Consider the following 22,971-nt stretch of genomic DNA (forward strand, 5'->3'; position numbering starts at 1 on the left):
AAGATGCTTGCTCCTTGGAAGGAAAATTATGACAAACCTAGACAGTGTATTAAAAAGCAGAGACATCACTTTGCCAACAAACATGCATATAGTCAAAGCTGTGGTTTTTCCAGTAGCCATGGATAGATATGAGAGTTGGACCATAAAGAAGGATGAGGGCCAAAGGATTGATGCTTTTGAACTGTGGTGTTGGAGAAGACTCTTGAGAGTCCCCTGGACTGCAAGGAGATCAAACTAGTCAATCCTGAAGGAAATCAACCCTGAATATTCATTGGAAGGACTGATGTTGAAGCTGAAACTCCAGTACTCTGGCTATCTGATACAGAGAGCCAACTCATTAGAAAAGACTGATGCTGGGAAAGATTGAAGGCAAAAGGAGAAGGGGACAGCAGAGGATAAGACTATTACATAGCATCACCAACTCAACAGAGGTGAGTTTGAGCAAACTCTGGGAGACAGTGAAGGACAAGGAAGCCTGGTGTGCTGCAGTTCATGGAGTGGCAAAGAGTCAGACACAACTTAGTGACTGAATAATAAATGGTTTACATACAGTACTAACCCAGAAGACTGAGAAAGACTCATCTTAAAGGGAGTAAGACATCTCACCAAGAAAGATCAGAGATGCCATTCAGGAACCTCTAGGGCAGACATTAGTTTACAAAGTATCTGTAATCTTTTAGCATCCATGACCATGGGAACAATTTTCCCCCCAAACTGAGCCTTATTTGGGCTTCCCTGGTGGTTTAGATGGTAAAGAACCCACCTGTAATGTGGGAGACCTGGGTTCGACCCGTGTGTTGGGAAGATCCCCTGGAGGAGGGCGTGGCAACCCACTCCAGTATTCTCGCCTGGAGAATCCCCATGGACAGAGGAGCCTGGTGGGCTACAGTCCATGGGGTTGCAAAGAGTTGGACACGAATGAGCGACTGAGCACACACACACACGTGAGCCTTATTTAGTAAAATTTCAACTTCATAGATTCCCACTGAATGACTATCTTGAGTTAAACATATTTCTACCTCCATTTTTTAGAAGAAAAGAGATGAACATCCATTCAGCCCTGATCAGAGCCAGATGTGGCTCTGGGGGACCTCACTGGGGTTGTTTCAAGCCTGCCGGCACCAGCCCCTCCCAGCAGACAGCGTGCTCCTGTCCGTCTCAGGATCTCCACTCTGGCCGGTCGGTCCTCATGGGCAGCACCCCTCCTGTGTTCCCTCTCATCCTTCAGTTCTCTGTGCGGGCAGTCACCACCTCAGCAAAGCCTCCCCCACCCAGTCAGCACCAGCAGCTCCCCCGTCCCTTGCCCACTCTCTGCCTTAACTTGGGTTTGTCTTTCACACTTTAATGATTGAAATCACTTACTGGCCGCATGACTGACTTTGACCCGTAGAATAAGGGGAAAGCGCTGTCCTGGGATTTCAGAGGCCAGGTTTTGTAGCTTTGTGGCTTTATGACAGGCTTTGTGGCTTCCATTCTCACGCTCTGGGAACCCTGAGATCCCCGGGGGTGGGGGGTACTCTGTCTGACCTCCTTGAGGACAAAAGGCCCCAGGGAGAGAGACACTGAGCTGTCCCCAGCGGACCTTCCAGCAAGTTCAGCAGAAAGACTGCCCAGCCAAGCCACAGGATTGCAAGAAATAAACCATGTTGTTTTTAGCCACTAAACTTAGGGGCTAAATAGATAGTGAAAGACAGCAATAAATGAAGGAAAAACCTATTAGACTAAACACTTAGGGAGAGCTCACCTCAGGACACCTGCTGCCATGTACAGGATGTCTTAATCAATAAAGTATGTCTCAGAAAGACAGGGCTCTTGCTCAACTTCATTATGGATGGATAGATAATGAGGTCAAGCAAGAGTCCGGTTAAGATAAGCATTTTATAGGTGAGAAAAAAGGCTCAGAAAAGTTAATTAACTTGCCCAAGGTCACACAGCCAGAAAAGCTAAGTAGAAATGTGAACCCAGGTCAGCCTGGTTTTAAAGCCCCATGCGCTTTATATGATGTGAAGGATACAAGCTGATAACTGATTTTAAAAGCCGTGATCAAGGTATGTTCTAGATTAGTATACATATTCAAACCATTGTATGTAAAGCATCTACATTTCTATCAAGAACGTTAACATCTAAACCTGAAACATGGTCCCTTGAGGTCCCTAAGGTAGATCAAAGATTTGACTGGGTTACCCCTACTTCCCAAGGAAGAGAAGTCTCATGCATTTTGGAAAGATTTTCTACAAGGGTTAAAAATAGTAGATAATCTGAAGAGCTAGCTAAATCCCACTCCTTCCCTTTGCCCTTTTTCACGTAAAAGGTTGGTAACAGAGTTGCAGAATTTTTCTTTTTTTTTTTTACAATAATGAAGAAAAAAAGATCAGGGTAAATCAGAACAATTCTACAGTCTTTGCATAATCTCTAACTTGCTCATACTTCAATCGAACAGTCACCTAACTCGACAAAAGAGGCACCGGATGTGTCCAAGGGCACATTCACCACCAGAGAAGCCTTGGAACTCGGGCTGGCATGAGCACCGCCCTGTCTGTCCATCACAGCTGCCACACGAGGCCCCAGTGCCACAGCCCTGTAAGCTGAGACCACCACAGTGAAATGCAGAGGTTTACTGTCAACTGCAGTCTTGGCGATAAACCAGGTATTGGAATTCAGTAAGAAACTTGAACTTGACGTTGGCATTGAAGTCCGAGGAATCTAGATTTACAACCATTTGTAAACAGAAAGAAAGCATCAAGTACCTCTGCATTGCTAAATTTCTGTTTCTGAAATTTACTTTTTAACTTAGGTGTGCCTTCCGTAGTGCAGCGGCTATCATGTTCTCCTGACACTTTTTAACCTATCTGGAAAATACTCCCAACACAGTGCAGGAACCAGAGATTTCTGAGGCCCCTTGCTTCTCCTCCACCCCCACCTCCCACCTCCTCACCAGGTCGTAGTGCCTGTATCTTAGGAAGGTAGCTGGAATCCTCCCCTCCTTCCAGAGTTCCAGAGTCTTCCTCCAGGACCTCACCCTTGTTTGCCTGGTTTATTTTAAGATACTCCTAACAAGGCTGTCTGCTTCCCATCTTCTCCTTCCAACCTACCCTCCACACTGGTGGCAGGAGTCATCTTTCTAAAAAGCCAATCATTTCATGAAAAAAAATGAAAGTGTTATTTGCTCCATCGTGTCCGACTCTTTGCGACTCCATGGACTGTAGCCCACCAGGCTCCTCTGTCCATGGGGTTCTCCAGGCAAGAATACTGGAGTGGGTTGCCATTCCCTGATTAATCCCCTCCATGGTGACCTGATGCCTTCAGAACACAATTCAAAGCCCTCAACATGTGTTACACAGCAGACCCTTCAAAATCTTCATGCTGCCAGAGCCTGTGCAGCACTTTGGCGTAAACTAAAAAAAAGGTGTCTCTTCAAGATGCTTTCCTATCACTTGCTATAAAATCGTCACCATAATATCTAATGGAAAACCCCAAATGATGTTTAGGCCACCTCAGTATATACAAATAGGTAATGTCCTCAATGCCTCCTTCTCCTGGTCCCAAGAAGCCCTTCTAGAACTCTACCTTTGTCTTTCCTTCTTTCCTTCCTCCATTCTTCCTTCCATCCTGCCCATCTACCTTCCTACCTTCCCTCCCTCCCTTTTGTAAGAAGCTACAAGGATGACCTTCATGTCTGCTCCTATTGCTTCGTGTTCTTGCCTGGTGGCTCGGTGGTAACGAATCTGCCTGCAATGTAGGAGATGTGGGCTCAATCCTTGGGTCGGGAAGATCCCCTAGAGAAGGAAATGGCAACCCACTCCAGCGTTCTTGCCTGGGAAACCCCATAGACAGAGGAGCCTGGCGGGCTGCAGTCCATGGGATTGCAAGAGTCGGACATGACTCAGCGACAAAACCACCACCACCTTGCCAGGTCATAGGATTAACTCCTGCTGTTGTAACTGTTTGCAGGTGTGTCTCCTGCAGGCCTGGAGGCTTCCAGGGAGCAGTGACTGTGAACTAGCAGCTGCCTTGCCCGTGTTTGGTACAGAGGAGGCACTTAATAAGAGTTCAATGAATGAAGAATATGCTAAATATTCAAGACTCCAGTTCTCTTTGGTAAACACCATTCCTTGAATTCTGTTTTACTGGCATCTACAGAGAGCTGCCAAACTAAGATATCAGAATTCACCTGTCTCTCTCTAAGCCATATCTGGCCTGTCTCCATGCCAACAGTGACTGCCCCACCCTACCAGCGGGTTAAAATGCCCAGCCTGGGGAGGGACAGAGCAAAAAGGCATGCCCCAGCAGGCTGTCGCCCCCAACTCTCAGAGTTCTCATCATTAGCACATGCCACAGCCCCGCCCACACTGACTCACAACTTGGCAAGGGCAAGTAGCTCCTCTGGAGAAGGGCATGGCAACCCTCTCCAGTATTCTTGCCTGGAGAATCCCATGGACAGAGGAGCCTGGCAGGCTAGAGTCCATAGGGTTGCAAAGAGTCGGACACGACTTGGCAACTAAACAACAATCAAAACTAGCTCCTTACAAAGTGATCAGGGGAATCAAAACCTTTTCATGGGTCAAGGAACCTCTAGGCAGCCATGTCCTCCAACCAAATGGGCTGCTTTACAAACCCATCCCAAGATGGCATCACTCTCCTAAAGTAAGCACTTAGAGTCTTTCTGAGGCTGTTGATTTTGCTCTTCATCACTGTTAGAACTTGGAGGAATAAAAGAGTGCCCAGAGGCCAGTGTCCCTCTAGAGTGAATGTTTCATGTATCCTTTCATTTTCAAAAAGAGCCCTCGAAGATGTGTCTACTAAACATGACCTTCCTAAAAATAAATGCCAAGTGGTTATAAATTGTCACTTGGATCCAGAAAATCCCAATAATACCCAGGGTCATGTAAAGCTAAAAACATTCTGGCCTGCAAAATGGTTCTGTCCTTTTGCTTCAAGTATCCTCTGTTTCAAGTGTCTGGAACTGAGCCTATGGAATTTCTAGAACAGTACTTCTCGATCTGGGCTGCACAATGGATTCTCCTGGTAAAACATCATTGCCTGGGTGTGGAATACCAAATTCAAGAGATGCTGATAGAGTCCCAGGATCTGTAAACTATGGCCTGAGCGCCAGATCCATTTGTTTTAGTAAACAAAGTTTTATTGGAACACAGCCAAGCTCATTCATTCACGTATTGTCTATTCTTTTCATGTTACAACAGCAGAATTGAGTACATGCAACTTTGCCTACAAAGCTGAAAATATTTACTATATCTTAACAGGAAAGTCTGCCAACCACGAAATACGAATTTCTTCTAACCGGAGCAGTGGTTCTTAACAAGAGACATACACCAGAATCATCTAGAAAATATGTTCAAAATACCAGCCTGAACTTCACCCTGGAAATCTAGATTTAAGATCTGACGGTGAAACACAGGAATTTATATTTTGTAAAAGCAGGTTCTTAAACACAGCTTTGTTTAAGAACCACTGTAATAGAAGACATGAAAGCATTAATAGGCTTCAAGGAATTAAAATCCTCAGGGATGGGAGAGACCTGGTATTATCCAGTGTTGTGTATCTCCTGCAAGTTGAGATGTTTGTGCTCCTAAGGTTCACTGTCAGAAGTCAGGCCCCAAACTGGGTGTTTTAAAAGTACATTAGTAGAAAATCAAATTGTAGGGGATCTCTCTGCTTTCAAATTCCCAAATAAATCTAACTGCGCTAAGTGGAATTTCTTTTCCTCCAGGCTGTGTTCTGAGGCTTCCCTAATATTTTGTAACAGAATCTGAACTTCCCTTCAAATTCAATTCAATTTCCTTCCCTAAGTCACCACCATCCTATCTGGGAAGAAAAGGGAACAGAATAACAAAGGGATAACTGGAAACAGACCAGAAACAGAGTATCTAAAACATGCTTGTGGAAGGAGACCAGAGATGTGTATTGCAATCCAGGCTCAAAAGCCGAACCCCATTCTAATCAAACGGCAAACAAGGACACACTTGCTGTATACACTCTGGGTAGAATACTATGCTGTGGGGATCAAAAGTAAGTCAAGAACAGTTACTGTCCCCAAGCGACCAAGTGTGCGTGCGCATGCATGCTCAGTTGCTCCAGTTGTGTCTGACTCTTTGCAACCCCATGGGCTGTAGCCTGCCAGGTTCCTCTGTCCATGGGATTTCCCAGGCAAGAATACTGGAGTGGGTTGTCATTTCTTCCTCCAGTGGATCTTCCCAACCCAGAAATCGAACCCACATCTCCTGTGTTTCCTGTATTGCAGACGGATTACTTCTCTTTAAATAAATCAGTACCTGCTTGTGATACTTTCAGTGAGATTAAATGAACAGAAATCTGGCCAACCTTTATTATAGGGAGTCAGTAATTTCAAATATCCCCAAAGTGACCTTGAATCTGTGAGACCATCATCTGCCTTTGGAAATTCTTAACTGGAATATTTAACCTCAATAATACGAGACACAGCCTGAGGGATGCGTAAATTCCCTATTGTGAATGACTCCCATTTAAAAGGAGCACCTTGTACAAGACACAACCCTGCATATTAACCATCTAACACGTTAGTGGTTTTACTTGTTTACATGTTAAATATGTTACTGTATGTGTTGCCCCCAACCTACCCCCAACTAAAATATAAGTTGTATAAACTGTAGGAGAGCTGGGAAATTTATTTCACTGCTAAGTCCCCTGCAGCCAAAACGGTACCAGATACATAGCAGGTGCTCACAAAACACGTGCAGAATCAGGGATTATGTAGGCACAGAACCTCTCCACCCCAAAGCCTGCTTCCACACACCAGGTCACTCTCTTCCCTGGGCACTTTTCTGGCTGCACCAGCTCCTTGGCCCTCCTGCAGGCCGGGTCCGGAGAATTAATGCCCCAGAGGCAGCCCTCCCCACCCGGCAGGTGACTGAAGTTCTCCATTCAGCTGGGAGAATGCTGAGCAAATCCTCTGCTGTCTCCCAGAGCTGCCATGAGGGCTGCAGCTCCAGGAGCTACTGCAGGACCAAGCTCGCTAAGGCATCTTCATAAAGGCCCCCTTCAATTTCAGACTCACTCCCTTACTGATGTTTCCTGGGGTCACCTCCCAAATGAACTGGTTGCACTCAGTCCCTTTTTCAGAGTCCCTTCATGGAGAACCAAGACAGACGGCAGGCCGCTGACTGTCACTGAAGGTTTCTGAGCAAACTGGAGACAGACAATCCAAGTGGCTTAGTCCTCTTCATCAGGCAGTGCTTTTGCAAAGCACAGACATAATTAGAGAAGGAAGGGGTAGGGGGGTGAGGAGTCCAAATGCAACACCCCCACAAGGCACCACCAAGGTCCCGTAAGAATGATTTGAACTTGGACATAGCCATGTGCGTAGAAGCAGGAAAGGAATATGGAGAACATTTTTACTGAAGTTAAACCAAGTGAGAAATTACTTGCCTTTTATTATATCTCCAGCTACTGGATCCTTTGGACTTGGAGTAGAAATAGGTAGGATGGGAATTCCTAGAAAAATAGTTTATTGAAAAATACAGAGAAAGATTAAGGACACAGCATAGTAAAACAGTAAATTGCAGTGTGTGAAAACCAATGGGAAAAAAAGAAAAGGAAATATCGCTACACTTAAAAGTGTAGTATCTAGTAATAGAACCAGGAAGGTCAGACATGAGTGTGATGTGCATACTAATGAACAGAAATGGATATTGCGTGCTTACAATAGCTAAGTCCCCGTCGATTAGAGCTGAACTGGACTTCTTTAGTATCTTTTAAAAAAATTAATTAACTAACTTTGGCTGCACTGGGTTTTCATTGCTGTGCATGGGTTTCTCATTGCGGTGGCTTCTCTTGTGGCAGAGCATGGGCTCTAGGCTTGCGGGCTTCCATAGTTGTGTTGCATGGGCTGAGCTGCCCCAAGGCATGTGGAATCTTCCAGGAGCAGGAATCAAACATGTGTCCTCTGCACTAGCAGGTGGATTCTTAACCACTGGGCCACCAGAGAAGTCCCTTTAGTATCTTTATTGTTCTTTAATGTAAAATTGAGACTAGTTTTTTTTTTTTTAATGTTTCCCTACAAGTTTTTACTCTAAAACTTTGCTTATGAAAATGCAATTTCTGCTCAGCCTCTCTCCAATAATTAAGGATTCTAAATTGATTAAGCCCTGATTCAGTGTTACTATATTTGGGCTTAACAGTCGGCTCCTTTAACTCTAAGATGGCTATATAATTCGTCCTGCAAACTGGGACACTTGATAGTGGAAGTGGGTCCTCACTGAACAGTGACCCTGGGACTGTAGGTCGGTACAGGGCCAGATGGTGACCACACACCAGATGGGGCCACACACGTCCTGTCTGCACAGCCTCCAACTCAGTGTGATTTTCCCAGGACAGCAGAGTTGTGAGGTGGGAGTGGGCAACAACTAATGCCTCAGTGTGGCAGCCTCTTATTGAGACAGTGTTTCTCTGTCCTGACACAAAACTCCAGTTTCTATGCTAATGCAGAACAAACAGAACCATGGCTCTTGCAACAACCTGCACAGCAGATTTCAGACTCTCCTGCTCCGTGTTCTTCCCTGGTGGCTCAGATAGTAAAGGATCCGCCTGCAATGTGGGAGACCTGGGTTCGATCCCTGGGTTGGGAAGATCCCCTGGAGAACGGAATGGCAACCCACTCCAGTATTCTTGCCTGGAGAATCCCGTGGACAGAGGCTATAGTCCACGGGGTCCCAAAGAGCCGGACACGACTGAGCGACTAACACTAACACACTTGCTCCCTGTTCTAGGTGTTTCTAACAGATACATATTTTTTCTCTCTGAGGTACTGAGCCATTCTCTTAGGTCATGACAGTAGGGTGAGACGGGGGGGCTCCCCTGTAAAGTGGGTAAGAGCAGACACACCCTTTAGCCACCAGAAGTACAACACACAGACGTGTGTGTGCAAATAAATATCTGGAAGCCCATGACATTTTTTTCTAGGTTTATGAAGAAAAACTTCACACATGGATTACTTAATAAGTTGAAATTGCCAATATTTGCCCCTTGGGTCTGATGAGATGGTCATGTCTATGGTACAGCCTAACACTTTGGAGATAAATAATACGATACAACGTACTCATGTAAATGTAACATTCCAAACTTTGGGAAACACTTCCACACAAATATTGGGTTGGCCCAAAAGTTCATCTGGGTTTTCCTGTAACATCTTATGGAAAAACATGAACGTAGTTTTGGTCAACCCAATACAGCCTTCCTGGCCCTATTTCTGTCCCCTCATCTTTCCCTACCCCACCTGCCACGCCCTCAGGGGTTGATGCACAAAGCTCAGGTAAGAGCCAAGGAGCCAGGCCTCTCCTTCTACCACCCAGACTTACTGGAGCAAACTGGGAAATGATAGTAGCCGGCCGCACACTCCTCACAGTGGTCTCCGCGGAAGTTGGGCCTGCAGGTGCAGCGGCCGGAGCCCTGCTCACAGTCCTCCGCGTGCTCCGGATGGCAGCTGCAGGCTAAGAGAAACCCCAGATTTCAGAGGGTCCATCCTTCATTGCATCTTTTTTTTTTTCCTGGTTATACATACATATTTAATACTTTTCCATTATGGTTTATCATAGGATATTGAATACAGTTCTCTGTGCTATACAGTAGGGCCTTGTTTATTTATTCCTTACATAAAGGCTTACAGGGAATTCCCTGGCAGTCCAGTGGTTAAGACTCCACGCTACCACTGCAGGAGGCCTGGGTCCAATCCCTGGTCGGGAAGCCAAGATCCCAAAAGCCATCCAGTGCAGCCAAAAAAAAAAAAAACCCAAGCAACCAAACAAAAACCAAACCTTCACCCCAACCTTCCACTCCATCCCTCTTGATCTTTTATGGTTCCATATGAATTTTAGGATTGTTCTAGTTCTATGAGAAACATCATGAGCAATTTGATAGAACACTGAACCTGTAGAATGCTTTGGGTAGTATGGGTATTTTAACAATGTCAGTTCTTCCAAGGCAAGAGCATGCTGCCCTGCTTCGTAACTCATCATCCTACATTGCACCTCTTAAAGCCAATATTTCCTAATGTCCTTATTACTGGGTTGGTTGAAAAGGTCATTCGGGTATTTTCATAAGGTGCTACGGAAAAACCCAAACTAACTTTTGGCCAATCCAGTCCTTTATCATTGGTCCACATGTGTTCCTGAAAGGCCACTGCTTTCTACTTCATATCTGGTGGATGGTTTGCAGTGACTCAACCCCGTGGCCCTCAGAGACAGGCTTTAACGAGCAGTCACACTGGGAAGGCCTCGAGGATGTGGTTTATGATGTGAGCACCACCCACCTCACTGTGCAAGAGGCAAAAGGCACTCTCCCCCCATTGGAGGGTCTGGGTGGGCATGTATGGCAGCCCCTGGCAGGGCTGCCAGGCAGAACCTCTCCTGGCTATGAGCCAACTACCAATGTCCAGAGTGGTCCTCGTTACACAGCTGTGTTGTGGACATGAGTGTGAGATGCCTAGACACTGATATATAATCTGTGGACAGCACAGCAAGATCATGTCCATAATTCAAACGTTAGAATCAAATGATAAGACTTACTGAAGGCAGTTTTTGTGACTGACATGATGGTCAGGTTTTCTCTCCAAAGGGACAGACTTGGGCTGTAAAAGGCTTGGTAATGCCCTCACTTCCCTTGACCTGGCCAAAGTCCTCACCTTGGACAGCGAAAATTCTGTCACAGCTCAGCTGAGTCCCTGTGCTATGAGGACCTGGGAGGCTGCAGAAAGTCATGAGCACCAAGCATCCCCCAAGGCTGGCCTCTCCTGGGGTCCTTTGTTTAATTTGTTATCATTTATGTGTCCTGTGGATTCTTAATGCTACGCCTCTAATACCTCCAGGAGACCATTTCAGTGACAAAGACAGAAACTAGAAAAGTAATGGAAAACTGAGGTTCCTAATAAGGCAAGACTATATTCACAATGTCCTCTTTTCCTTAGTCAAGGCCTATTTTTTGTGAACACAAGAAAAATAATGGGCATACTTCATGGGATGATGTGGAAGATCGAGGGAAAACAGAGACCCACTTCTAACAACGATGATGCCCTCAAACCTTAATGATACAATGAATGAATTTGGGGGGAAGGTGGACACGGAAGTCAACTTCAGGACTGGAATTGTTTTCTAACTGCAATAGCCAGAGAACATAAAAGAATCAAATAAATTTCGCATGCTGAACAAAGTCCATAATCTGATCTACGACTGATAATTTGCATAGGGGGAAAAAGTGGCATTCTTCTGTACAATGGAAGCGGTAGGTTACAGTGGCACTGGACAGATATGAACAATATCCTAACCTACTAGTTAGTGGTTCTGTCACCTGGGCCAAAATATTTAACTACTCAGACCCTTTGATTTTTCTACATCTAAAAAGGAGACTAATAATACATTGTTTGTTGTGAGAAAAGAAATTTGTGAAATTTCAGGAAATGCCTTGTATATAGCAAGTGCTCAATGAATCATAACTATTTTGAATATTATGACTATTCGTAAATCCTTATGAAATCATTGCTATGTGTCTTATGCTAACTCTGATGAAATCTGAAATTACTGGCCATCACAGAAACATGTCAAAACAACAGAAAACATTTGTTGCAGGCCTAGCATGGGACAAGCCCAAATCTCAGTATTTTCCCAGGTGGTTTTTTTGTTTTTTTGGTGTGTTTCTTTAAAAAAAGTTTTTTATTTTATTATTTATTATTATTTATTTTTTATTATTTATTTTATTTTATTCTTATTATTTATTTATTTATTTTTATGGCCATGTTACGTGGCATGTAGGATCTTAGTTTCCTGACCAGGGATCAAATCCATGATCCCTGCCTGGAAGCATAGTCCTAACCACTGGACTGCCAGGGAAATCCCTTCCTAGGCGATTTGAAGACAATTCACTTAATGTTAGAGACTAGATTATCATTCTCATTTATATAGAAGAAAGCTGATTCTCAGAAAGACTATGTAACTGAGGTCACACAGTTAGTAAGGAGTAGAACCAATAATATGCAGAGAGAGAAAAAACAAAAGTAATTATTAGCCAATCGTAATTTTAGCCCAATGATCTCCCTGAAGTCTAAGACACACCAAATTGGAATGAAACTTACGAATGCAGCCATCGGGGGCATGGACCGGAATGCCATAAGGGCGGTAATAGCCCTTAGCACACTTCTCACAGTTTACACCAGCTGTGTTATGCTAGAAAGAGACAAAAGAAACTTAGAGGGAAGAATACAGGAGAAGCTTTGTGCTATTTATTCTGAGAAATAATTCTTCATACACAACTGTAATGTTAAGATCACTGGAGAAAAAAAAAAAGCACAGATCTTGACCTTGAGTCTCCAAGATTTATCACAGGACACTTGGCTCTGGAATTTTTTCCGATTGGAAGAGGAAATGAGGCCACGAACTGAACAGGCCAAGTTTTCCTCACTACCTCTTACTGAAGCACCTGATATCTGAGTGAGCAAAAACTCCAGAGGGCCACTCTTCCAAGCTTCATTCGACAGTGATGAATGGATAATAGATCACCTTTAGGTTTAACCCTAGGAATAAGGGGCCATGTGTGTATTTTTATCTTCTTCAATTTTGAAAGAAACTGCATCTACAACCAGAGAGGGCAATGGTACCCCACTCCAGTACTCTTGCCTGGAAAATCCCATGGACGGAGGAGCCTGGTAGGCTGCAGTCCACGGGGTCGCTAGGAGTCGGACACGACTGAGTGACTTCACTTTCACTTTTCACTTTCATGCATTGGAGAAGGAAATGGCAACCCACTCCAGTGTTCTTGCCTGAAGAATCCCAGGGACAGGGAAGCCTGGTGGGCTGGCATCTATGGGGTCGCACAGAGTCGGACACGACTGAAGCAACTTAGCAGCAGCAGCAGCAGCAGCATCTACAACTCCTTCTCTCGTCATTCCAAAATTTTATCTGTGCTTTACTCTGAAACCATTTCCCAAACATTTCTGCTATGAGAATGGAAAATGTAGGCATGTGTCTCACACACAAAGCTCATTTTAAAGTACAATACAAGGCAGTCTTTTATATTTCACAGCTAATCCTTGTAATTGCCAGAAAATCAAATTACCCAACATGCACCATCAATTTCTAAGAACTATAAACGATGGATGTAGCTCAATTCTGCCTCCCCCCCAATTGAGAAACAATCAGAAGGACAATATTCTTTCATTAATGAAAGGAAAGGCAATAAGAAATTTAAAGAAAACAAATATAACACACTGATTCTAAAGGAGTCTGCATAGAACACAGAGAGGAGAACAAAGACCCTTTCTGGATCCTCTCCCCTTTAATATGATTTTATTAATTACAGACTTTTATTTATTACCACTTCTTGTCCTGTGGGCTAAAATCTGAATTCACTTTAACACTGAGGTCAAAACCACACTGACCACATCTTTGATTTTATTTACATGCATAAACATCTTGGGCAAATAGGAAACAGCTGTGGTCCACCTTCTCTTCCATCAAATGCCAATGGACCTCTCAACTCTGTTGTGGCTACTATGGCTTCTGACAGACAGAGCACATCAGGTTGAACTTGGGTCCCAGTTTTTTCTGATGACTAATGATGCTAAGCCCTTCGTATGCTTACTGGCCACTCATACACACACTTTTATGAAGTGTTTATTGCATGCTTATTGACCATTCATACATCCACTTTCTGTGAAGTGGATATTCAAACCATTTGCAATTGTATTAGGTTACTTGTCTTTTTATTACTGAGCTGTGAGAGTTCTTTATACATCCTGGATACCAACCAATCATCAGATTGATGTTTTAGGAATATTTTCTCCCCATTAATGGCTTGCCTATTCATTTTCTTCAGTGCCTTTTGTGAACAGAAGTTTTTCATTTTGATGAAGTCTAATTTGTCTATTTCTCATGGTTATTGTTTTCAGTGACCTAAGGAAACTTTGCTCATCCTCTGAATCATAAGGATTATCTCCTATATTTTTCTCTAAAGCTTAAAGTTTTAACTTTATTTTGGGTCTGATCCATATCAATTTAGTTTTTTGTGTATGTTTGAGATGGATGGTCAAAGTTAATTTTTTCCCATATAAAACTCAGTTACTCCAGAACCATTTGTTGAAAGGACTTTCTCTTTTCTCCCCACTTCCTGCCATTAGACTGCCTCGGTACTTTTATCAAAAATAAAGTGTCCATTGTGGACATAAAATGACCCAAGTCTGGGTCTGCTTCTGTGCCCCCTGTTGTGCAACGCTGATCCATTCTTCCAGCCTTATGTCAGTAGCAGTGTTTCAATTACTGTAGCTTTACAGTTAATTCTGAAGTACGATAAGTTCTCCAATTTTATTTGGTTTCTTCAAGACAGCTTTGAACATTCTAGGTCGTTTATATCACCATAGAAATTTTAATCCATATGTCAACATCTTTATAAAAAAAATAAAAATGAACTTCCATTAACTCTGTACAGCAACTTAGGGAAAACTGATATCTTAATACTACTGAGTCTTCTAATCCATAAATATGTTACATTTTTCTATTTTATTTAGTTCTTTCTAGATTTTTCTCGCCAAAGCATTTTAGCTTTAACAGAGAGGGGCTTACATGTCTTTTGCTAAATTTGTTCCTAAGCATTTTATGTGTTTTTTTTACTATTTTTAATCAAATTTTAATTCATTTTCCTATTGTTTGCTACTAGTATATATACATACAATTAGTTTTTCTATATTATCATTGTACCCTACAATATTACTAAATTCGCTTATTAGTTCTGGTAATTGTCTTGTATATTCCTTAGGCTTTTTTATATGAACAATCATGTCATCTCCAAAGAGAAACAGTTCTACTAGTTCTACTTCTTCCTTTCTGACCTTAGTACTTTTTTCCCCCTTGTCTTATGCAGTGGTTGGGTCCTCCAGGGCACTGTAACAAGAATCCTTTCTTGTTCCCAATCTTTAGAAGGAACAAGTTCAGTACTTCATCACTAACATGACGTCCATTGTAGGGTTTTCATAAATACCCTTCATCAAATTTCAGACTGTCCAGTGCACCTGCGGAGAAGGAAATGGCACCCCACTCCAGTACTCTTGCCTGGAAAATCCCATGGATGGAGGAGCCTGGTAGGCTGCAGTCCATGGGGTCGCTAGGAGTCGGACACGACTGAGCGACTTCACTTTCACTTTTCACTTTCACGCAATGGAGAAGGAAATGGCAACCCACTCCAGTATTCTTGCCTGGAGAATCCCAGGGACGGGGGAGCCTGATGGGCTGCCGTCTATGGGGTCGCACAGAGTCAGACACGACTGAAGTGACTTAGCAGCAGTAGCAGCAGTGCACCTGCAACTTTTATGTGCACGCAGATCAACTGAAGGTCCTGTAATACATAGCTTTAACAAGATCCTGGGATCTTTCACTTATTCACAAAACCCAATGATCCATAACAAACCTATTGTGCATATGTACTTGTATTTAATTAACTGTGATGACATGATATGAAATGTGTGGAGAGGGAGACATGCAGAGAACGGTGGGTCTGAGGGTGTGTATCCCTGGTTCCATACAAATAGGCACCTCATGTAAAGTTCCTCTTTAATGGCAACGTTAACAAAATATCATTCTAAAAGCAAACAAGATAGAATATAGACTAAATTCATGAACATTTTACACAATTTTTAATGAGTATCTTGAGGCAGATATACATATACCCTCCTCTGCTATATACACCTCTTAGCTAAATTCTAGTGAACCCAATCATTCTACAGAAGGGATGAAGAATCAGTTTTTCTTATTTGGTGTCAATGTCAACAGCAGACATCATTAATTGATCATGACATACTTCCTCTAGACTCAGAATCCATTTGAAAATGGGATTTAAAGTCAGCGTGGAAATTGATACCAATTTGTCCTGTCTTAGAGCCTTTCTACTATAACATGGATAGGAGTCAAGACGAGAGGAATTCTCCCCTCCAATTAGGCAAAGACCCAAAAATCTAATCAACAGAGTTTGGGCAAATATATCTCAGGCCATTTTCCCTACAATCTCTAAATTACATCCAGCTAAGTAGGCTTTCTATGTACAAAAGTGGAGAAAAGGTGTCAGAAAATCCCTTCAATTGCATATCACTTTCTTGACATAATTTTATTTGTTTTTATTTTTAAAATTTCTTCTAAATGTCTTTAAAAATATTTTTATTTATTATATACATTATTTATTTATTTATTTTTGGCTATGCTGGGTCTTTGTTGCTGTATGGGCTTTTTTCTAGTTTCAGTAAGCCAGGGCTATACTCTAGTCGTGGTGCGCAGGCTTCTCATTGCAGTGGCTTCTCTTGTGGAGCATGGGCTCTAGGGCACACGAGCATCAGTAGCTGCAGCTCCCAGGCTCTACAGCACAGGCTCTATAGTTGTGGTACACAGGCTTAATTGTTCTGCGGCATATGCATCATTTTTCTGGACGAGGGATCAAACCCATGTCTCCTGCACTGGCAGGCAAATTCTTTACCACTGAGCCACCAGGGAAGCCAGTTATATTGTTTTAGAGTATGGCTTCCTGAATGTTCATTTCCTAGGCTGACTTAAATAGCGCCTCACCTGACAGTTAATGCAGACCCCTCCACCTGCATAGAGGCCTTGGATATTCAAGCTTGCCTGCTGCCTCTCAACATCCGGATCATAGTAACAGTCAGTGGAGTGGCCATGGCAGTTGCATGCTGAGAAAAGAGCATTCTAAGTTAGTACTGCATCGTGACTATGAGACCCTCAGTAAACCCCCGCACCCCCTGCCCTGAGAGGATTACTGCTCACTGAACTACAAGCGAGTCCATTCTGGGGCACCATGGATACCCTCAGTGAAAACTCTAGAGACTTTTACACAAAGATCAGCCTATAACCATATGCAATTTATACTTTCTTTTGTTTGATATTAATTGGGAGAAAGTTTCTCTTTTAAAAAAAAAATAAGATGTAATTACAACAAATTAAGATAAACCAACATGCCAAGGAGATCAAACCAATCAATCCTAAAGGAAATCAACCCTGAATATTCATTGGAAGGACAGGTGCTGAAGCTGAAGCTCCAATACTTTGGCCACCTGTTGGGAAGAGTTGACTCACTGGAAAAGATCCTGATGCTGGGAAAGATCAAGGGCAGGAGGAGAAGGGGACGGCAGAGGATGAGATGGTTGGATGGCATCACCGACTCAATGACATGAGTTTGAGCAAACTCTGGGAGACGGTGATGGACAGGGAAGCCTGGCGTGCTGCAGCTCAGGGGGTCACAAAGACTGAACAACAACAACAACATCCCAATTAAGCTGCACAAAGTGAATATTACTACTACTCCTACTACCAAGAATAACTGAGTTCCTGATACACTAGGGAAAGCATTACATGCGTTATCTCATTTTATGTGCATAATACCTTTCTAGGGGAGGTATGATGATGTCCATAGCCCAGATGGGGACGCTGCAGCTTGGAGAGGTTAAGGGAAGTGTTCACTCACAGAGTTCACAAGTCAGACAGGTAGAATCCTGACTTGTCTTTCTGTGACTCCAAAACCTGGTCTCTCAGTCAACATTCTAAGCCTTTCATCTCAGCTGTATCTATAATAGTGATCAAATGGAAGTAATCTTGACATCTAACCATAGGGAAATGGCTAAGCAAACAACAGTATATTTGCTTGACTGAGAGTTCTATGAAGTCAAGCACTGCTCATGTTTTGTTTGTAATAGAGCATGGTGCCCAGCACACAGTAAGGACTCAACCAAACAAACACTTTTTGGATACACTTGAATCAAGAATGACTATACCATGTGCCATCAAAAAGGATGTCAAAGAGTTTTTAATGATACAGGAAAATATTTTTAAATACCAAGTGAAAAAGATCCAGATATAAAATTGTATAAAATAATATACTCTTGAGCATTTAAAGTATGTATGAAAAAAACACTAGAATACCTAACAAAATATTAATAGTGGATCTCTGAGGGTAGTAAAAGTATTAATGATTTTACTTTAAGAAATAATTTCCAAATTATCTACAAGTAATATATGATACTTCTAAAATTATGGGCTTCCCTGGTGGCTCAGAGGTTAAAGTGTCTGCCTCCAATGCAGGAGACCCAGGTTCAATCCCTGGGTCGGGAAGATCCCCTGGAGAAGGAAATGGCAACCCACTCCAGTATTCTTGCCTGGAGAATCCCATGGACGGAGGAGCCTGGTAGGCTACAGTCCACAGGGTCGCAAAGAGTCGGACACGACTGAGCGACTTCACTTTCACTTCTAAAATTAGAAAACATAGTTTAAACCCCATTTAGGATTTTCATCATTGCCAAAATGAAAAAGATTTAACACAAGTAAAATTCTTGTTGTCTCTTAGGTAGAATATATATTCACTACATTCCACCTAGATTGAATTTTCTACCTTTCCAGAAATTTGTATATTTTAATCAAGTTCTCAGATAAATCTATTAGGGAAGAAGACAGAGTTAGAATTTCAAATTAACCTGTTTTTTTAAGTCTTTATTGAATATGTTATAGCATTGCTTCTGTTTTATGTTTGGTGTTTTGGCTCTGAGGAATGTGGATCTTAGCTCCCCAACCAGGGATCCAACTCACAGCCCCCTGCATTGGAAGGTGAAGTTTTAATCACTGGACCACCAGGGAAGTCCCCAGTTATCCTGTTTTTAAGAGCTTGAACATTTTCTTATTTTCATTTCCTCAGTGATGCCATGATTTTTTTAAGCATTTCTATTTACTACATCAGTTATTTCTTCAAAAGTCTTTATTTTGAATTGCAGTAACTCACATGGAATTTAGACAGCATCTAACAAATATCTTACTAGGTCTGATTTCCATATGCAGCCTGTAATTTTCAACCATTTTGGCAAGTGTAAGAAAGTTAAAAACTTATGAAAGGAAATTATTTAAAAGTCATCACACATGTTGGAGTAAGCATGTCATTCACTGAGGGGTTCCATTAGTCTGGAAAACAAATCATATGACCAGTGTTGGAGTATATGTGATAACATTTACTGAATCAAACTATTTTAAACCAGCATCTGAAAGTGTTGGAAGAAACGACCCCTGATTATTACTTTTCCCTCTTTCTGGCCCTATTATCTAGGGATAAGCAGTAGGGGATTCATTGCAAAGGAAACTGTTAGCTCTGACTATCAAGTGAGAACGGCCATCCAGGTAACACCCTGGACCTAGAGAGCACCTGAGCATTCACCCAGACAGCATCCATACCTTCCAACAAAGTTGCTGCTAAGTCGCTTCAGTCGTGTCCGACTCTGTGCGACCCCATAGATGGCAGCCCACCAGGCTCCGCTGTCCCTGGGATTCTCCAGGCAAGAATTCTGGAGTGGGTTGCCATTTCCTTCTCCAGTGCAGGAAAGGGAAAGGTGAAAGTGAAGTCTCTCAGTCGTGTCTGACTCTTAGCGACCCCATGGACTGCAGCCCACCAGGCTCCCCGTCCATGGGATTTTCCAGGCAAGAGTACTGGAGTGGGGTGCCATTGCCTTCTCCCAACAATAGCATCTCTCAAAGCTCGCTTGGAACTCCTTACCAGAAATGCATTCTAAGTAATTCTGCTGGTCACAGAAATCACAGTCTTATTTCTTAACAGTTACAAGAATTATTTGGCCAAAATGCTTTCTTACCCATCTAGCTAAAACAACAACAAAAAAGTGAAAGTGTTAGTCGCTCAGTTGTGTCCAACTCTTTGTGATCCTATGGACTATACCCTACCAGGCTCCTTTGTCCATGGAATTCTCCAGGCAAGAATACTGGAGTGGGTTGCCATTTCCTTCTCCAGGGGATCTTCCCAAACCAGGGATCGAACCCAGGTCTCCTGCACTACAGGCAGATTCTTTAACATCTGAGCCACCAGGAACGCCCCCTAGTTTAACAAACCTGGATCCAAACACTTTTTGGTCATTTCAAAAAAGCAAATTCATCTTCAAATGCTATGAATATTCAGGAAAAAATAAGCCACAATCTCCAAAGTCAATAACGACAAGTTAAAAAAATGTTTCTAGCAAATGGAATAAATATGTGAATTTCTAAGAAGATGGGTTTAAAAGAAAATCTTTAGTTGGCTGTCATAGGGCTTATTTGTTAAAATAACACTTTTTTTTTTTTGCTTTATATCATGCCCATAATTAAAAGCAGCCTCTTGTCTTCCTTCTTTCCTTCTCTGGTCCCCTTCACCCTATATCCCCCTCAGGCCTATTCCCTCAGTGCTTGCAGCTCTCTGTTTAGACATCAATCTCACCATCTTCTCTGGATGTCGGTCCTCAAAAAAATCAGGATTCCATCCAGTATCACATCCTAAGAAATTGTAAGGGTTCAAAATTTAATAGTGGCTGCATCACATTTTAGATTGCTAAAAAGAGAGGCCAATTGTCAAAGCACTCTGCCCAATGTTTGCATACAGTGAGTGTTTAATATATATATTAATGATCATTATTGTTGCTATTTTTGTTCACATATTTCTATCTGAATTTAGAGTGGGGCAATTTAACTCCAGTCAGTGAGTTATTCGTTGGGATGGACAATTCTGAGTCCCAAGACTGACGTGATCCTGCCCTGTTCACGAGCACAGGAAAAACACTGCCCTCAGTCCTTAGGCAGGCTTCCCAGGTGGCGCTAGCGGTAAAGAACCCACCTGCCAATGCAGGAGACATAAGAGGTGTGGGTTCAATCCCTGGGTTGGGACGATTCCCTGGAGAAGGGCATGGAAACCCACTCCAATATTCTTGCCTGGGAAATCCCATGAACAGAGAAGCCTGGTGGGCTACAATCCATAAGGTCGCACAGAGTCAGACATGACTGAAGTGACTGTTCAGTTCAGTTCAGTTCAGTTCAGTCGCTCAGTCGTGTCCGACTCTCTGCGACCCCATGAATTGCAGCACGCCAGGCCTCTCTGTCCATCACCAAATCCCGGAGTCTACCCAAACCCATGTTCATCGAGTCGGTGATGCCATCTGAGCATGCATATATTCAGTCTTCAGGCAGAAATGAGGGAGAGGTGTCATGGGGGTGGCCTTGCATCCCAGGGTCCCTCCTCCAGGGCTCACCTTCACACTCATTGCTCTGCTTCCCCACGGCAGGCTGCCAGCGCCTCTGATTGTACCCCGTGCAACAGCGATCACACGTCTCCCCACAGGTATTGTGCTGGCATTCACATCGAAACCTGGGCATATGACAAAGCAAATCTATTACTGAAAAGTTGTTTTTTCAATTGAAGATCAGCTGCTCCCATGTGAAAAACTGAGTCATCATGGTCACCTATGTACCACTGAGTGACTATGAGAACAAAGCACTTTGCATATGTTATTTCAAGTCCCTCCATCCTGCTTATTAACTCCATTTTACAGGTGGTAACACTAAGATCCAGAGAGATTTAAATACTTGCCAAAACTCAGGAGATGATCAACGGAGAGCCAGATTTGAAACTGAAGTTTGTCTGACTCCCAAACTCCCAGCTCGTCTCTACCACCTTATATAAGGATAAATCGACACAGGAGCAAGTGCTGAGGGTACCGAGGTGTGCGGAGGATCAACATCTTCACAAAAATCTAGAGTCACCTGTGAGATGGGTCAGATTTCTTACTTTAGGCCTGGTATCTGGCCCAGAGGTACAATAAATCCAAGAGACAGTCACTCACAACATCTCAGAGGACCCTGCTTGAAGGGTCCAGCTCCAAAAAACAGCTCCATTACTGGACCAAAGCTCAGCAAGGCAATGTGGTAAACACAAAAATCTACATTCAAAGAACTATTTTGTTGTTTTCCAACTGCTAAATCGTGACTGACTCTTTGTGACCCCGTAGACTGCAGCTCGCCAGGCTTCTCTGTCCTCCACCATCTCCCAGAGTTTGCTCAAATTCATGTCCATTGAGTCGGTGATGCCATCCAACCATCTCACCCTCTGTCACCCTCTTCTTCTCCTGCCCTCAATCTTTCCCAGCATCAGGGTCTTTTCCAATGACTTGGCTCTTTGCATCAGGTGGCCAAACTATTGGAGCTTCAGCTTCAGCATCAGTCCTTCTGAAGGAGGAAACAGACAGAACAGGCTGCATCTTGAAAGCAGGACTCCATCTTGGGTCTGACTGTGGACTTTGAGCTATATGCCCAGTATCTATGGAAACGACATACCAATTGGAAAACCAGACCCCTGGATGAAAGAGCCCCAGGGCTCATACCTAGACCCTCCGTCGCCTAAAAGAATATCCTAATTATCTGTGTAACCAAATAGAGTCATAAATTCTATTAAGCTTATTGAGATATGACCACAGGCCTACTGATAATCGTCCACTGTTAACAACCTAGGCTTACGGCATACGAATCACGGGTTTAAGGCATACGAATCACGGATTAACTCTGATTGTATCTTTCTTTTCCTTTGTTCAGACTAGTTTCAGAGAATTTGGGGAGGTGGGTTTGAGCACGTACACTTAGGGTATATAAGGTTTCACAAAAACTGGTCGGGCTCCTTGGCTAAGAGGAGACTCTGCCTTGGGCCCGCCGATGTAATAATCTGCACTCCACTATCTGCATTGTCCTTCTGAGTGAGTTTGTTTCCTGGAACGCGTGGCTACAACACTTCCAATGAATATTCAGGGTTGAACTGACTGGTTTGCTGTCCTTGCAGTCCACGGGACTCTCGAGTGTCTTCTCCAGCACCACAATTTGAAAGCATCTGTTCTTTGGTGCTCAGCCTTCTTTATAGCGCAACTTTCACATCCATCCATGATTACTGGCAAAACCATAGCTTTGACTATACGAAACTTTGTTGGCAAAGGGATGTGTTGTCTGCCTTTTTTTTTTTTTTTTAATGTGTCTGCTTTTTAATACGCTGTCTAGGTTTGTCATAGGTTTTCCACTATTGACGTGCCTTAAAACGTTTCTAGGCTTAAATGAAATAGCTATAGTCGTGGCACTGAATTAGAACTCTCAGCTCTGAGCTTCCCTT

General features: G+C 43.1%; 1 protein-coding gene and 1 non-coding gene across 6 annotated transcripts in view; one reads left to right on the forward strand and one right to left on the reverse strand.

Annotated features, from left to right (window-relative positions):
- Positions 1-22,971, reverse strand: part of LAMA3 (laminin subunit alpha 3) — a 257,192-nt gene that overhangs the window by 162,274 nt on the left and 71,947 nt on the right. For all 5 annotated transcript variants that reach the window (XM_081563208.1, XM_081563206.1, XM_081563204.1 and 2 more), the window contains exons 7-11: positions 21,074-21,189; positions 16,584-16,702; positions 12,116-12,206; positions 9,351-9,482; positions 7,423-7,488 (exon numbers count right to left, since the gene is read on the reverse strand). In XM_081563208.1, the coding sequence (XP_081419334.1) occupies positions 7,423-7,488; positions 9,351-9,482; positions 12,116-12,206; positions 16,584-16,702; positions 21,074-21,189 (524 nt within the window). The remainder of the gene's footprint in view (positions 1-7,422; positions 7,489-9,350; positions 9,483-12,115; positions 12,207-16,583; positions 16,703-21,073; positions 21,190-22,971) is intronic.
- Positions 18,066-18,137, forward strand: TRNAW-CCA (transfer RNA tryptophan (anticodon CCA)). The gene has a single exon. It is a non-coding gene; the product is annotated as a tRNA-Trp (tRNA).

Source organism: Giraffa tippelskirchi, chromosome 14 (genome assembly GCF_054371585.1).
Source record: "Giraffa tippelskirchi isolate mGirTip1 chromosome 14, T2T-mGirTip1v1.2.pri, whole genome shotgun sequence".
In the NCBI taxonomy this organism is placed as follows: domain Eukaryota; kingdom Metazoa; phylum Chordata; class Mammalia; order Artiodactyla; family Giraffidae; genus Giraffa; species Giraffa tippelskirchi.